General features: G+C 43.4%; 1 protein-coding gene across 2 annotated transcripts; it reads left to right on the top strand.

Moving 5' to 3' along the window:
• Positions 1-273: 273 nt before the first annotated feature.
• Positions 274-12332, top strand: LOC110493652 (protein phosphatase 1 regulatory subunit 12C). Of its 2 annotated transcripts, none has more exons than XM_036949643.1 (20): positions 274-760; positions 1281-1455; positions 1566-1696; positions 1983-2101; positions 2387-2546; positions 2768-2912; positions 3283-3357; positions 3677-3756; positions 4772-4881; positions 4988-5052; positions 5235-5368; positions 6971-7058; positions 7184-7301; positions 8690-8799; positions 9326-9390; positions 9484-9523; positions 9743-9847; positions 10328-10378; positions 10573-10623; positions 11076-12332. In XM_036949643.1, the coding sequence occupies exons 1-20, from the start codon at positions 537-539 to the stop codon at positions 11160-11162; spliced, it is 2133 nt and encodes a 710-aa protein (XP_036805538.1). In that variant the 5' UTR covers positions 274-536; the 3' UTR covers positions 11163-12332. The 2 variants fall into 2 exon arrangements, with proteins under 2 accessions (XP_036805538.1, XP_036805539.1); XM_036949644.1 differs by having other exon boundaries at positions 277-760; positions 5238-5368.
• The last annotated feature ends 4508 nt before the right edge of the window (positions 12333-16840 follow it).

The following is a 16840-nucleotide window of genomic DNA, read 5'->3' on the forward strand; positions in this document are numbered from 1 at the left end:
CAACATGTAAACTATATTTTGTCTCCAATGTTTATTGATGTTTATTGAAAACATAAATACATTTGCCCAATGAGCACTTGTCTCTCAAATACATAGTTACATTGTTCGTTAATTAGCTAGTAAATTTTTGTCACATTAGCATAGACATTGCATCAGTCTAAACACCCCAACACAATACATGGTATCAATAACAAGATTAAACTAGCTGAAATGAGCCACCTACGATGCCCCAACATGGCAGCTTCTTGTCATTGTTGCTATCTGGCCATCCAGAATCACAACAACACACAGACTTCTGCCTCCATTGAAGCGTGAAGCGTTTTCGTTGCCATCTACGGGAGAGCCACTCCTTAAGCAGACCGGAACTGTGACACATTTTTTCAATGGTTAACGGCCTGAGTGGGACATCTTCATTTATGCACCATCTTTGGCTTCACACCCAGTGTTTTGAATAAGGAAGTGAAACTATACACATGGAGGGTGTGTCTTTTCTATCGAATATATATTTTATTGAATAAAGTCCTTGTCGGATAATAATGGGGGACACAGCAAAGGATAAACGGCAGGAACAATTGAAGCGCTGGTCCGGTTCAAGCACCGAAAGAGAACCGGCTGTGCCCAGGCGAAGGTGGCGGGGCGATGTCGAGGATGTAGGCGGCTCGGAGGCCGTGAACAACGCCGTTTCAAAGGACCATTCTCAGGATGTGGAGGGAAGCGGATCGACCACCGGGGAAGCCCATAGTATTCTACTCAAACGAAGGTACTGTATTGTCAGATTGATGCATTACTACACAGCCAGCTAGCTAGGTTCTCGCTAGCTAGCTAGTACTATACCGGATGCTATTCAGGAATGCTGTGCGTGGGCTAGGCACTTGCTAGCTAGCTTTACTGATACTTGAATGTTTATCTCGCTAACTAGCTATGTCTGTAATCACAACAATGGCACTTTCGTGTGTGCTTGTCTACTAGTAGATTTAGAACAGTTCTCTACAGTATTCGACGGGATACTATGTAGCTAACACACCTACATTGGCTGGCTAGTCATTTTGGAAAGCTAGCAGGCAGTTAACTAGTCAGCCAGCATACATATCTAGTTATCTACAGACTGCCACTGTTGTTGACAACCTCTGGTTTTAACATGGACTATTTGGAAGAGGGGAATATTATCTGCCTTCCATGTATGCAAATAATGAGGTTTGAGTAGCTGCCATGGAGTGCTGGTAAAATATAAACTTTTTAATATCCTGAGTATTGTCACTAAATGATGACCTCGACTGTAGGAGGCGAGTGCGGTTTGATACTGCTGCAGAGTTCCTGGCAGCTTGTGCCAGTGGTGACACAGATGAGGCCCAGGAGATGCTGAAAGATGCAAGAGAGACGGAAGGCAAAAATGGAGACTATCAGGGAGAGGTTGTGAATTGTGCCAATGCTGACGGAATCACAGCTCTTCACCAGGTAAGGACTTGTGGTAAATGAGTAGAATCTAGTGTCTGTGGATTGACTCTACAACCTATAATCATACTGGAGCTATGAATATCATCATCCTCTCTCCTCATTCACTGTAGGCTTGTATAGATGGGAGCATGGAGGTGATGGTCTTTCTCCTGGCTCAGGGTGCCAACATAAACCAGGTGGACAGTGAGGGCTGGACTCCGCTGCATGTGGCAGCCACCTGTGGGAATCTGGAGATTACTGAGTATGTACAGTATAGTATATCACTTCAACATCAGGCAATAGAATAGGGGCTACATATGAAAGCTTTCTACATTCCTCTGTTATAATGTTGGGCAGTCGTTGCAATTGAGTTAACCCGATTTGGTAGCCTTAGCCTCCCTGTGCCAATGTTTCTCCATTCAACAATGCTGTATTGTTGTCTGGTATAGCAGGGCCTGTAATGCTGGCCAACTGCATTTAGTTTACTCTTGGTTATGTGGCCTGTTTCTCTCTTGTGGATGGTTTCAAACTCTCTTTCTATATCTCAGTTTCCTTTTGCAGCAGGGTGCATCTCTCACTGCTGTGAACTGCGATGGCGACGTCCCCCTAGATATAGCTGAAGACGAGGCCACTGAGTCGCTCCTGCACCAATACATGGTGAGACAAGGTGAGTACGGTGCTACCAACACAGGGAGGAAACAAAGGAGAGATTCAGGGTGATAAGTGTTGTGGTGTCTGATTTATAAAGACTTACTTAGGTACAGAGAAGGAAGCGAAGCCAGGGCACACTCTTAGCCAATTTTTGGCTTGTGACGCTGTCACGTTTTATATCGAGCTAAACAAGAATAAGGCTCCCCCATTTTCAATGGAGTTGAGAGAGGAAAAAGCTTCGACTACCACTTTTTCAACATTCTTGTTCAGTTATTGATTATACATTTCATTCCTGTGTCAGGTGTGGATGTAGAGGCAGCTAAGCGGGTGGAGGAGGAGGAGATCATGAAAGATGCCAGAGCCTGGCTGACAGAGGGGCTTCCCTCAGAACTACGGCATCCCAAAACTGGGGCCACTCCCCTGCATGTGGCTGCAGCCAAGGGCTACCTGGAAGCCATCAAGTGAGTGTCCATGACCGTGTCCCAATTCTCTCAAAACCCCTATTTTTCTTGTGTCTCCCTCACAGTCTCCCTCACAGCCACTCTGACAAGCTCAATAACTCTTGAGTTTATGGAAAAGTAGGGCATTGTTAAAAAACGAAGAGACAAAATGAATTAACTCAATTGCATAGGCTTTCTGCTTTGCTCTCTGTGCTAAGCCACTCTGTGTTGTTGTGGTTCAGACTGCTATGCCAGTGTGGTCTGGACGTGTCAGAGATGGACTGTGATGGCTGGACACCTCTCCACGCAGCGTCACACTGGGGGCAGGGAGATGCCTGCAGGATACTGGCTGAACAGCTCTGTGACATGGAGGCCTGCAGCAATGGGGTGAGACCGACAGACCGACTAGAGCCATACACATGTATACCAGTGGAGGCTGGTGGGAGGAGCTATAGGAGGACGAGCTCATTGTAATGAATGGAATTAATGGAACGGAGACAAACGTGATTTCAATATGTTTGTTGTGTTTGATTACTGTTCCATTTATTCTATTCCAGCTAATTACAGTGAGCCCATACTCCTCAAGACACTCAATGTACTGGGAAATATTGTCGACTGCTTGTATACCAGGTCTCTGTAGTATTTGTTACTACTTTATGAAATGCTAGGCTGATATAGCTTCGCCATGTGTTAGGAAGTGTGATACCACATAATGTCTTTGTGCTCTATTTTCATTTTTGTAACGTCAACCCTGCAGGGTCAGACTCCGTTTGATGTCGCTGATGAGAGTGTTGTGTCGCTGCTGGAGGAGCTGTCACAGAAACAAGCCAACGTGAGACTTCCCTTTTTTGTCACTGTTCATGTGTGCAAAATATTTATCTAGATGGCCAATACAAAACTGCCTGATTTGAGAAATATTAATTGTAGATTTCACATCTTTTCAGAATAGTATAATTTGACTAGTTGCCATATTTGCCATGTAATATTAGGCTGTTCTGCAAAAGGCAGTCTTCCTATGTTTCTCTTACTGATGAGTGATGCTGTCATGACACTTGCTACTATATTTGCCTTGCAATATTATTATTATTATGTGCGTTATCTAATGACAGTGGTCATATTTTTGTCACTGATGACCGGGTGTCCCTTCACAGTGGCGTAATGAGCAGTCCATAATGGACAGACAGAACCCTGCAGGCTCTACTGCTGCGAAAGCTGATAACAAACGACGGAGGTCAGTAAATGCCTTATTATTACTGCATCTGATAACAAATGACGGAGGTCAGTATATGTCTTATTATTACTGCATCTGATAACAAACGACGGAGGTCAGTATATGCCTTATTATTACTGCATCTGATAACAAACAACGGAGGTCAGTATATGCCTTATTATTACTGCATCTGATAACAAACGACGGAGGCCAGTATATGCCTTATTATTACTGCATCTGATAACAAACGACGGAGGCCAGTATATGCCTTATTATTACTGCATCTGATAACAAACGACGGAGGCCAGTATATGCCTTATTATTACTGCATCTGATAACAAACGACGGAGGCCAGTATATGCCTTATTATTACCGCATCTTATTTTCTCCTGTTTCTTTTCCTCTTCTGATCTGTAGTAGTTATTTTGCAGTTAGACTGTAGTTGGAATAAATTTGCACCTTAGTTGGAGTAAATGTGGTGTGCTTGGCCTCATGCAGAAGGATGGTTTTGTCTTCCTTAGAAATGTAGATGAGATACAATTGGATAGTTCTTCACTTGACTGTTATTTTACAAAGATGGCTGACTATAAAAATGTTATTGTTTTTTTTTTACCTTTTTAACTAGGCAGGTCAGTTAAGAACAAATTCTTATTTTCAATGACGGCCTAGGAACAGTGGGTTAACTGCCTGTTCAGGGGCAGAACGACAGATTTGTACCTTGTCAGCTCGGGGATTTGAACTTGCAACCTTCCGGTTACTAGTCCAACGCTTTAACCACTAGGCTACCCTGCCGCCCCAGGGCGGCCTAAATAATAGCAGGGAGGATTGTGTTGGACAGTGTCAGAACTGGATGCGTTCCTGCAATGAATTTCATGGCTACATTCCGATCATTATCTCCTCCCATGTAAGCACCAATCCAAAGCTTTTCAATGCACGGAGGGGAGTGAACGAGAGCACACTTTGGGAGAAGGGTAAAGAATATTAATGCAGCCTATTTCTGTGAAACGCTGATAGTAATCATCTCCGTGTGTTTCAGGACCTCCGTGTGCAGGATGAGCAGTAAGGAAAAGATGAACGTGCAGGACCAGTCTAAAGAGAGGAGGTCTGAAGGCCTGGAGCTCAGCGAGGAGAAAGAGAGCAGCCCTGGTATAAAATATGGCTGATCTCTCTCTCTCACACACACACAGGCATTTTGAATACCCATACATGATTACCCACTGACCAGAGTACACCTCCTGTCTGTCTTTCTTAGAAGGCTCCACTCTATCCAGTCCAGACACAGAGAGTGCCACCTCCACCGTCAGCCCCGCTGAAAAGGTAAGACATGCCTCAATGCATCTTAAGCTGTACTGTAGATGTTGTGTAGTCTACCTGGGCCTGTCGTGCTTTACACACAGAAAAATGTGAATCATCAGCCTGGCAACAGTGACTCGATTACTGTCAAGAGGAATGTTATTATTTCTCTGTATCAACGTGGTCCTGTTTTGCCTGTGGTCCAGCAGACTCCAGAGGAGAAGGATGTGGAGGAGCGAGACCAGGACAGAGCCAGTCGTACAGCCCGGGTCCAGCCCACCCCCCAGAGGAAAGACCCCCTGGCTGATAGTCCCAACAACACCAACCCAGACAGACGGAAGTAAGAGCCACATGACACACAGTAAACACACATTAAAGCTTAGTGGCCTGGCACAACTACCGGAAAGATACGTGAATAGTTGGCAGGAGGCAGGGTGTGGCACATAAGAAGGAAGTGATGATGAGAGCTAATGAATGAAAGACTCAACACACAGGCAGTTGTTTAAGTACTATCAATGTGTTTTAGTAGTGGAGTGTGTGTCTTCTGCTGTAAATTAAGGGGATGTGCTTTTATGGAGGTGTTCTTATGGAGCATTCTGAATATACATCTTCTAGTGGAGCTGTGTGGATGTGTTTGAGCATTCAGAATATACATCTTCTAGTGGAGCTGTGTGGATGTGTTGGAGCATTCTGAATATACATCTTCTAGTGGAGCTGTGTGGATGTGTTGGAGCATTCTGAATATACATCTTCTAGTGGAGCTGTGTGGATGTGTTGGAGCATTCTGAATATACATCTTCTAGTGGAGCTGTGTGGATGTGTTGGAGCATTCTGAATATACATCTTCTAGTGGAGCTGTGTGGATGTGTTGGAGCATTCTGAATATACATCTTCTAGTGGAGCTGTGTGGATGTGTTGGAGCATTCTGAATATACATCTTCTAGTGGAGCTGTGTGGATGTGTTGGAGCATTCTGAATATACATCTTCTAGTGGAGCTGTGTGGATGTGTTGGAGCATTCTGAATATACATCTTCTAGTGGAGCTTAGTGGATGTGTTGGAACATTCTGAATATACATCTTCTAGTGGAGCTGTGTGGATGTGTTGGAGCATTCTGAATATACATCTTCTAGTGGAGCTGTGTGGATGTGTTGGAGCATTCTGAATATACATCTTCTAGTGGAGCTGTGTGGATGTGTTGGAGCATTCTGAATATACATCTTCTAGTGGAGCTGTGTGGATGTGTTGGAGCATTCTGAATATACATCTTCTAGTGGAGCTGTGTGGATGTTGGAGCATTCTGAATATACATCTTCTAGTAGAGCTGTGTGGATGTGTTGGAGCATTCTGAATATACATCTTCTAGTGGAGCTGTGTGGATGTGTTTGAGCATTCTGAATATACATATTCTAATGGAGCTGTGTGGATGTGTTGGAGCATTCTGAATATACATCTTCTAGTGGAGCTGTGTGGATGTGTTTGAGCATTCAGAATATACATATTCTAATGGAGCTGTGTGGATGTGTTGGAACATTCTGAATATACATCTTCTAGTGGAGCTGTGTGGATGTGTTGGAGCATTCTGAATATACATCTTCTAGTGGAGCTGTGTGGATGTGTTGGAGCATTCTGAATTTAAGGGTTCTAATGGAGCTGTGTGGATCTGTTCATCGAACCAGCGACATTTCGGTTACTGACCCAACGCTCTTGTTAGTCTTGATCGCCAAGGTGATAATGGCTGGGGTCGTTTTTGCTGTTTTCCAAATAGCTTTTTAAACTTTATTTAATTGTATATAAATGCGAGAAAAAAATCCTCACTAAAACCCCCAATCCTGGTTACGGCTCTGAATCTAAGAGTTCTAATGGAGCTGAATGGATGTGCTCTTTTGGAGCATTGTGAATCTAAGGGTTCTAATGGAGCTGTGTGGATGTTTGCCCCTCAGGTTCCAGGCCCCTGTAAGAGACGAGGAGTCTGAGTCTCAGAGGAAGGCACGATCACGCCTCATGCGCCAGTCTCGCCGCTCCACACAGGTACTGGTCACAATAAACCATCTCTTTACGTCTCTTACAGAGGACTTAAAATGGATCTGGTCACCTTAACTGACCACCTTTCAGCATAAATAATAAACATGATTTTTGCTTGTTTCCTGTGACAGGGTGTGACGCTCACTGACTTGAAGGAGGCAGAGAAGAGCGTAGCCAAACCGGCTGATCCACCGCCTAGCAACATCCTGCATGTCAGCCCTATAGTCACCATAACACCTGCTGAGAGAGGTGAGTGGGACTGTGGTGGGAAAAAATGTGCTGTTTTCATGTATTAATAGTAATGCCATTCAGGAAGACAGGATTATGAATCCTAGTTTTAAAAGTTTAGTGTCAGGAAAACATCAAGATGGCAATATCAAATGCATCCTCTAGGCTCTAGCCTTAGTGTCTGTTAAGGGCTCAAAATTGCAACCAAAACTCGTATTTGCAACCGTTTGACTTGGCAGTGCAACACACATTTTTAATTGGACTCTAGGGTGCCAGTTGTTTTTTTTTTTCACGTTACTTTTTGGTTCACAATTTTCAGCTTTTTAAAAATGTATTATAAAGGTATGCAACAATGGGTATGCAGGTATTCATAAAGTTTGGTCCGAAGTCTTGGTTTAATCTTTGCAAAGCCAAATTGAGTCATGAGCTGTTTGAATGAACATTCCTAAAGGCTTTCCCAAAAACAAAAAAACTTGCCAATTAAATACCTGGCTGAATGATATCTTGATGATTTGTAACAATTGCAAGGCATTTGTTTATAAAACTGTGCCATCACATGTAGCCTACATTGTACAGAACAAAAAAAAACACTAGCCGAACACAATGGCCTCTTGCTAGGCGCACAATTGATTTGAAGGGCAACTACACCCTCCAATTTAGTTTTTTATTGTTCCCAGATCTCAAAAGTGTTCTCCCGATGTGGTTTAAGCATTGTTGTGGACAGGGAACATCAAATTTGAGGAGTTTTTCAACCCCCAAAATATGATTTTTGCGAGTGAAATCCTGAGGGAAAACTAAAACGTATATTTTTATCAGGCCCTACAATCGCTAGCGATAACACCCTTTTTAAGATTGCTCAAAGATTATTCTTTTTTTTATGGAGGGTAGGTCATTATAGGCCAGGGCTTTCCAACCCGGTTCCTGGAGATTTTCATTTCAACCCCAGTTGTAACTTTCCCGATTCAACTTATCAACCAGCTAATTATTAGAATCGGGTGCGCTAGATTAGTGTTGGCGCGAAAACCTACAGGACGGTATCTCACTAGGAACAGGGTTGGAGAGCCCTGCTATAGGCTACTTACGCAGCCTGCAAATGAAACATTTTAATAGATGCGCACATCATCAGTGTGCCACTGGCAAATTCATCTGAATGTCAAACCCTGCAAGGGCATGCTAATGTAAAAGATGACTAGTCATTATTAGCCTGGTTCTGTATGGAATGCAGGCACACTATGAGACACCGGTCAGGTCGTTATCAGCACGCAGCGGCAAAAAATGGGTGCGACCATATCATGTGCTGGTGCCGTCAACAGGAAGAATTGTGCCACCGGTGGAAAAAGTTAGTTTAGAGCCCTGCTGTTGAATGCCTTTTGATCTATCAATGTCGTTCTGTTCCAATTGTATTGTAGACACCGACCCAGTGAAGGAGGTCGGGTCCGAGGGAGAGACGCGGCTAGGAGTGCGGGACCGACGGAAGGGAAGGAGAGAGAGACGCTCCACCGGGGTGGTTCAACTAGGGGTAAGCAGAGGAACCCCTTCATACATATTCATAGTATTCGTGCTAGAGCTATTGTTGTCTTTGTTCTAATCGTTTGACCATTTCCTCTTTGTATAAACTGATTGAACTTTAATTTGACTATCAACCAATATCACTCTTTCTTGTCCACTTCCAACATGCCACAAGTACAACGTAAATGTTATGTCCTACAAAGACAAAGAGGAAATGCAACAGTATGTTGTAACCTTGTACTCAGAACAGGAACTCCATACCCCACCTGAAATGTTCTTCCCCCCCCCCCCCCCCCCCCCTCCTTTTTTCAGTTGTGTAATTGCTACATTTCTGCATTTTGACTGCTTAATAGTGTAGACCTGAAATATAGGACTCCCCCTCCTCCCCCAAAATGTTGGAATCTGATGGTTTGTCACAAAAGTGGTCTTGTATTACAATGCCTGGTCAAATCTTAGTGGTCAATGTCAAACGTGCTATTGTCAACGTGGTCTTTGTTACAATGTTCATTGTACACTGTATCTATTTTTCTTACAAGAATGAACATTTGGATGCAATGGATGAAGCCCAACAGGATGAAAACCATCGTCATAGTTCACCCAGGTAACTGTTTTTTCATTTCTATACTACAGTATACTGAATTACTAAACCTCTTTTGTATTGCATAAATCATGTACTCTATGTCTATCTTTGCAGTGAGCCTCAGTTGGGAGATTCTTCACCAGAGTACAAAATGGTATTGTTGACAACTCCCAGTGATTTTTAAATACACACATTCTTCAGGCACTTGAAAGATTGAAGCTAAGGTTTTAATAAGTGAGAGAATAACATGCTCTGTTGGGAATGAATGGATGCAGCTAACTAGCTGGGAAATAGGAGTTTAAACCGCTTAAACGGAATGTATTTAGAACTGCAGAGGCTATGACCGGATCCCTGTATTTGTGTCGCCCCCTAGCTGTACATGTCGGTGCTGCAGGAGAACAGCCTGCTCAGAGACAAGCTGCAGGAGACCGCGCTGCTGCTCAGCCAGAGCAAAGTGGAGCTGGAGAGACTCCGACAGGTGAGGATATGATCCGGTCTAGATTTTGATGACCATGGTTCAAGATCCATGGCGTATAGCAAAGCCATGTGCCATGACTCTTTTCCTTGTCTTCTCTCGCTCATAACTACAGATAGGGAACTACAGATAAGTCTGGATATGATTATCAGGTATTCCATTTCAATATATTAGATCCACATAGCAGTGGAAAGGAGGGAGACGAAGAGTATTGGGACATTGTCAGTCTGTCAGGGAGGCAGATCCTAGAAGTGCTGTCGCTGGTCATGTGGCGGGACCTGACAGTGTTCTGTGTCCGCCTCTGGCAATGTGGAGAGAAGTTACGTTGTGTAAGACAAACAGTACACAGTATTGTTAGGAACACAAAGATGGATTCCAGATAGCACACAGAATGTGTTGGAATTTATCCTGCTCGGCTTCTGTGTTGAGCTGTGCATGTCAATCACTGGCCCTGTTGTAACTGTGTCCGTGTCTCCATTGCAGAGTCAAGAGAGCAACACCGAGAGGCCGGCCCTGCTGGAACTGGAGAGATTTGTGAGTCCCCTCTTAAACTGTCTGTGTTCATGTTTTAGGGTCCATTTCACTGTTAGCTTCCCAATTCAGGAAATTATTTATTTATTGGATCAATTGAGGTCAAATGGAATATAACCTAATGTCATTAGCTGTAAAGGCTGCATACCTATGTGGGAGTGAGTTAAAAAAAAATCTGTGTCTGTTTTTACTCGCAGGAGAAGAGAGCACTCCAGAGAAAAGCAGTGGAACTGGAGGATGAGCTGAAGGTATAAGGGAATTGTTCAGTCACCGGGGCTAGCCTATTCAACTTGTCTGTTCAGACTTGAATTAACCTGCATAATTGTTAGCATTGATGATGTGCTTTGGGATCCTACTGACTACCCAAAACAACCTCAAACAACCCAACATACTGACCCCCCCCCCCCCCCCCCCCCCCCAAAAAAAAAAAATAAATAAACTACTGAAAACATTAACCACATAAAAGTACTCAAACCAACTCCAAATTACACAAACATTAATGACAATCTACCCCAAACACTATGTAAAACAACCTAAAAACTGTGTTTTGAGAATATGGTTTTATTCTGTACTGTTCTACATTGCATTATCTGTAACATACAATAACCAATAGATTTCCATCAACTGATCACGATGATAAAAAAAAACATCTATTTGTCCCTGATGTTGTCTGTCCTCCCTGGTTATCGTGTATTTCCAGGTGCTGGTGGATCTCCGAGCAGACAACCAGAGGCTAAAGGATGAGAATGCCGCTCTCATCCGTGTCATCAGCAAACTTTCCAAATGAGCCTCATCTCCCAAACCTCTAGACGGAGAAAAGTGTTAAAAGGTTCCTGTCTCTTGCCCAACTCACAAGGCACATACCGGGAACAAAACCCAGCACCAAGAAAGACTGTGTTCTGCTCTGATAGAAGACCAACGATGCATTTGTTCAATGACATTTTTGGATTTATAACTGGAAAGAATAGTTTTTGCAGGGTTATCATGCGCCTTTGGTTTGTCTTCACTCATTACTCGATCTACTGTATAACAAGCTGAACTGCACCTCCTATGGATTCACAGGGTACTGTACGGTGTTCCTGTTCAAATTCTTTAAACGTTTTTTGGTTGTGTTTTTCTGACCTAAATATTTTGTGCTTTGCTTCTGAATTACCATGTTTAAGGATACATGTGTTTTTTAAGATATTTTAATAACCATGCAAAGTGAGCGCTTACGATAACGACATGATCTTACTTCAGAGTACATACCACTAGACACCTAAACAGGACTGGGGGGAGCGATGCAAACGGAAGGTGCTTCGGTTCTGAGGAGAGGCGGAGAAGGTTGTTATTAGGTTTTGACATGCATATTCCACAAAAATGTGCCAAAACACCCCCCATTTACGGCTTGTTTGGCATGTTGTTTGGGGGAAAGGTGAAGTGATTGGTTTGTCTCTCTCAGGACGAGTCTGGGTCAATACTGTACTTGAGCTGACTACTGTTAAAGTTGGACCAAACTGTATGTGCATGTTAAGTGTTTTTTGAATGTATATTTATGTGTATATTTATGTACAGGGGCCCTCTCCTCATCCAGTGATGTAGTAGTAATGGTCTCTTTGATTTAGGAAAGGACGGAGATGCTGGGTGCTCATACTGTGACGGAGACCTGTTAGTTAGTAGACAGGCAAGATGGGTCAAGTCTTTTGAATGTTTACTCTGTTTTTTAATGCATGCCAAATTGTATTTTGACAATGTGCCTTTCTATATATATTTGTAATTAATATTTACACAACGTCAAATAAAATACAGTATGGTAAATTAAGCTCGCCATCTCCCGCCACAGTCCCTGTGTGGCGAAGAGAATAAAACTCATGATCAACACCTTACCTAATGGAGACATTAGGGAAGCACTGCATGTGGAAGTCGATGCTCATTTTATTTATATTGTGCTTTTCATTAAAGGTCCAATGCAGCTGTTTTTATCTCAATATCAAATCATTTTGGGGTAACAATTTAAGTACCTTACTGTGGGGGAGTGTGGAGAGGGCAACTGAAAACTAAATGTTTAGAACTCTTTCTTGTTGGTCTATTAACTAATTGAACCACCTGGTGACGTCACCAGGCAGACCAAAACTCCATCCCACCAAAACAGGTTGCAATTTTAGGCGGTCTTTTCAAACAGCTCTTACACTAAAAGGGCATTATCATATTTGCAATTTCACTGTATTATTCCAACCTCAGTGTGGAGATATAACACAGGAAAATCACGTTTTTGACTGCACTGGGCTTTTCAAGAGGAATCTTAGTCGGTAAAAAGACAAAGTCAAGACCAGGATACATTAATAATTACATCACAATCAGTAATGACTCCACAGCTGAGTTCTGAATTTCCTCTTTTTCTGCAACACTTGCAAGTGTATCATTTTACAACAGACAAAATATCCACTAGGTCAAGGCTCTCCAACCCTGTTCCTGGAGAACTACAGTCCTGTAGGTTTTCACTCCAACCCTAATCTAGCGCACCTGATTCTAATTAGCTAGTTGATAAGCTCAATCAGGTTAGTTACAACTGGGGAAAACCTACAGGCGGGTTGCTTGGTCGGAAAGTCCTGCACTAGATCAATATATCCACTTTCATAAAGTAGTCACATATCCACTATACAGCTTCACATGGAATAAAGCATATAGAGCTTCATTTTATAGAAAATGTTGCTTGAATGTGTTACCAAATCTAAGTTCTTAACTAAAGTAACTGTTAAAGGGATTATTTGAAATAAATAACAAATAAACAGTTTCTTTTAATACCCTTCGGTTCTTTCATTTATATCATGGTACTACTATGGTACTTTCACTTATACCATGGAAATGTACCATGGTTTTAGCCTTGAAGTATGAGGGTCTACCATGGTACTGCACAAACTGTCAGAGTTTCTGCACAAATTGTCAGAAACTGTCTCAGGGAAGCTCATCTGCGTGCTCGTCCTCACCAGGGTCTTGATATGACTGCGGTTCGGCGTCGTAACCGACTTGTGGGCCAATGCTCAGCTTCGATGGCCGCACGCTGGAGAAGTATACTCTTCATGGTTGAATCCTGGCTTTAAATGTACCGGGCAGATGGCAGTCAGCGTGTAGGGCATTGTCTAGGCTAGTAGTTTGCTCATGTCAACGTGGCGGTGGGGTTATGGAATAGGCAGGCATAAGCTACGAACAGAGAAAACAATTGCATTTTATTGATGGAAATTTGAATGCACAGAGATACCGTGACAAGATCCTGAGGTCCACTGTCGTGCCATTCATCCTCCACCATCACCTCATGTTTCAGCATGATAACGCAGAGCCATGTCGCAAGGATCTGTACACAATTCCTGGGAGCTGAAATTACCTGCATACTCACCAGACATGTCACCCATTGAACATGTTTTGGAGTGCTCTGGATTGACGTGTACGACAGCGTGTACCAGTTCCCGACAATATCCAATTAACTTCACAAAGCCATTGAATCAGCCATCATTCCACAACATTCCACATGCTTACAAGCAACAGCCTGATCAACTCTATGCGAAGGAGATGTGTGGTCACACAGATACTGATACTCCTGTCATGACGTTGCCCTCTTTGGGTACAGCAAGCTCATCCCCCTCTCTCTGTCTCCTACACTCAGGCTGCTGCGTGCCCAGGTCGTAAATTCCTGGAGGAGATTATCTCCTCATGGCCACAGTATAGAGAGAGAGTGAAGTTTTCATAGAGAGAACAAAGGAATTTCTTCCACCTCACAGAACTTGAGGTCCGAACAACATTTATGTTCTGGAGAAGGTATAAAAGATCGGTGAAGAATCCAGCTACGAACTGGTCCGTTTGGTACAATTTTGTGAAACTCATGAGAGGCAATATGGCCACATTACCATAACGCTGTTTATAGAATAGCCTCAGTTATGAGGCTTGCATCTAATTGCTGTACAGGATGAATGAGGAAAGATTACACTATTTGTGAAATGATGGGATGCTATGTAATGATGTAATGTGAGAGAATTGTATTTCTGTGTAAAATTTCACTTAAGTCACTGGCACGCCCCCATGAACACAGCCAGGACCTGGCTTCATGAGACAGCCTTTTTCTGCTCTTCAGAATAAAACCCCCACCTTGAGAATTTCTCAACAGACCATGTTTCTCTCAATTACGAGAGGACAAAGGTTGCAGACCAGCTTACCTCGATAACGAGAGGGCCAAGGTTTGAGACGATTGCTGAACTATCGATACCGACAGAATAAGAACAAGTCTTTGATATTAATTACTAGTCTGCAGCTAGGAATTCGGTATCATTGAACGCGAAGACCGCTATTCTATAACAACATGAATGAATGTCACTCTGAAGTACCCATTCTAACCACGACAGAGAGAGAGGACAGACAGACTCTCCAACAGAAACAAACTTTTCAACAGGGATCCCGACGACACACTGAGCGTAAATATATATATTGATTGCAATTATTCGCGAAAGAGTGAGCGTTCATGTGCGAAGGATTAGCATTTCAATTGTTATACTTATCAATTGTGTGTTGTCTTATCTCAGTCGACCCCCACTTCCCATTTGTACACCAAGCCGCGATACCAGTTTATCCTACTAGGGAAACTCCGTTATCATTTCCTTGTACAGTCGTATGAAAAAGTTTGGGCACCCATCTGAGGCTGCATAATAATTTACTCTGTCGTCACAAAAAATTATCACAGTGGCATGCCATTCATTTTCTAATAAAAGCTGAGTACTGGGGTATTGTCCAGACAAAGATTTTTAGTGTAGCAATATTAAGTTGTATGAAATTAAATCAGATGTGAAAAATAAGCTATGCAAAAATGTGGGCACCCTTGTCATTCTGTTGATTTGAATACCTGTAACTACTTAGCACTGATTAATTGGAACACACAATTGGTTTGGTGAGCGCATTAAGCCTTGAAATTCATAGACAAGTGCATCCAATCATGAGAAAAGGTATTTAAGGTGGCCAATTGCAAGTTGTTGTTCTCTTTGACTCTCCTCTGAAGAGTGGCAACATGGGGGCCTCAAAACAACTCTCAAATGACCTGAAAACAAAGATTGTTCAACATTATGGTTTAGAGGAAGGCTACAAAAAGCTATCGCAGAGATTTTAAGCTGTCAGTGTCCACTGTGAGGAACATAGTGAGGAAATGGAAGACCACAGGCACAGTTCTTGTTAAGGCCAGAAGTGGCAGGCCAAGTAAAATATCGGCGAGGCAAAGGCGAAGGATGGTGACAACGGTCAAAAACAGCTCACAGACCACCTCCAAAGACCTACAAAATCATCTTGCTGCAGATGGTGTCACTGTGCATCATTCAATAATTCAGCGCACTTTGCACAAGGAGAAGCTGTATGGGAGAGTGATGCGGAAGAAGCCTTTTCTGGGGATAGAGGGAGGTTGTTAGAGTCCAGGATTCTCTTTCCTTTAGTTTGAGCCTCCCAAATGCCTCATTGATCCCCAAAGAGGCTCATGACTTGGAATACTTTGAGGTGCCATGACAAGCAGTCTGCTGCCTTTAAAAAATATATATACACTGCTCAAAAAAATAAAGGGAACACTTAAAGAACACAATGTAACTCCAAGTCAATCACACTTCTGTGAAATCAAACTGTCCACTTAGGAAGCAACACTGATTGACAATAAATTTCACATGCTGTTGTGCAAATGGAATAGACAACAGGTGGAAATTATAGGCAATTAGTAAGACACCCCCAATAAAGGAGTGGTTCTGCAGGTGGTGACCACAGACCACTTCTCAGTTCCTATGCTTCCTGGCTGATGTTTTGTTCACTTTTGAATGCTGGCGGTGCTTTCACTCTAGTGGTAGCATGAGACAGAGTCTACAACCCACACAGGTGGCTCAGGTAGTGCAGCTCATCCAGGATGGCACATCAATGTGAGCTGTGGCAAGAAGGTTTGCTGTGTCTGTCAGCGTAGTGTCCAGAGCATGGAGGCGCTACCAGGAGACAGGCCAGTACATCAGGAGACGTGGAGGAGGCCGTAGGAGGGCAACAACCCAGCAGCAGGACCGCTACCTCTGCCTTTGTGCAAGGAGGAGCAGGAGGAGCACTGCCAGAGCCCTGCAAAATGACCTCCAGCAGGCCACAAATGTGCATGTGTCTGCTCAAACGGTCAGAAACAGACTCCATGAGGGTGGTATGAGGGCCCGACGTCCACAGTTGGGGGTTGTGCTTACAGCCCAACACCGTGCAGGACGTTTGGCATTTGCCAGAGAACACCAAGATTGGCAAATTCGCCACTGGCGCCCTGTGCTCTTCACAGATGAAAGCAGGTTCACACTGAGCACATGACAGACGTGACAAGAGTCTGTAGATGCCGTGGAGAACGTTCTGCTTCCTGCAACATCCTCCAGCTTGACCAGTTTTGCGGTGGGTCAGTCATGGTGTGGCATTTCTTTGGGGGGCCGCACAGCCCTCCATGTGCTCGCC

This window comes from Oncorhynchus mykiss, chromosome 17 (assembly GCF_013265735.2).
Source record: "Oncorhynchus mykiss isolate Arlee chromosome 17, USDA_OmykA_1.1, whole genome shotgun sequence".
In the NCBI taxonomy this organism is placed as follows: Eukaryota; Metazoa; Chordata; class Actinopteri; order Salmoniformes; family Salmonidae; genus Oncorhynchus; species Oncorhynchus mykiss.

Bases quoted from the DNA above. Each gene is read 5' to 3' on its own strand.
- LOC110493652 (XM_036949643.1), top strand. From the start codon at position 537: ATGGGGGACACAGCAAAGGATAAACGGCAGGAACAATTGAAGCGCTGG. The intron at 8,800-9,325 runs GTAAGCAGAGGA...TTTTCTTACAAG, and splicing joins CCGGGGTGGTTCAACTAGGG to AATGAACATTTGGATGCAAT. The intron at 9,391-9,483 runs GTAACTGTTTTT...CTATCTTTGCAG, and splicing joins CATCGTCATAGTTCACCCAG to TGAGCCTCAGTTGGGAGATT.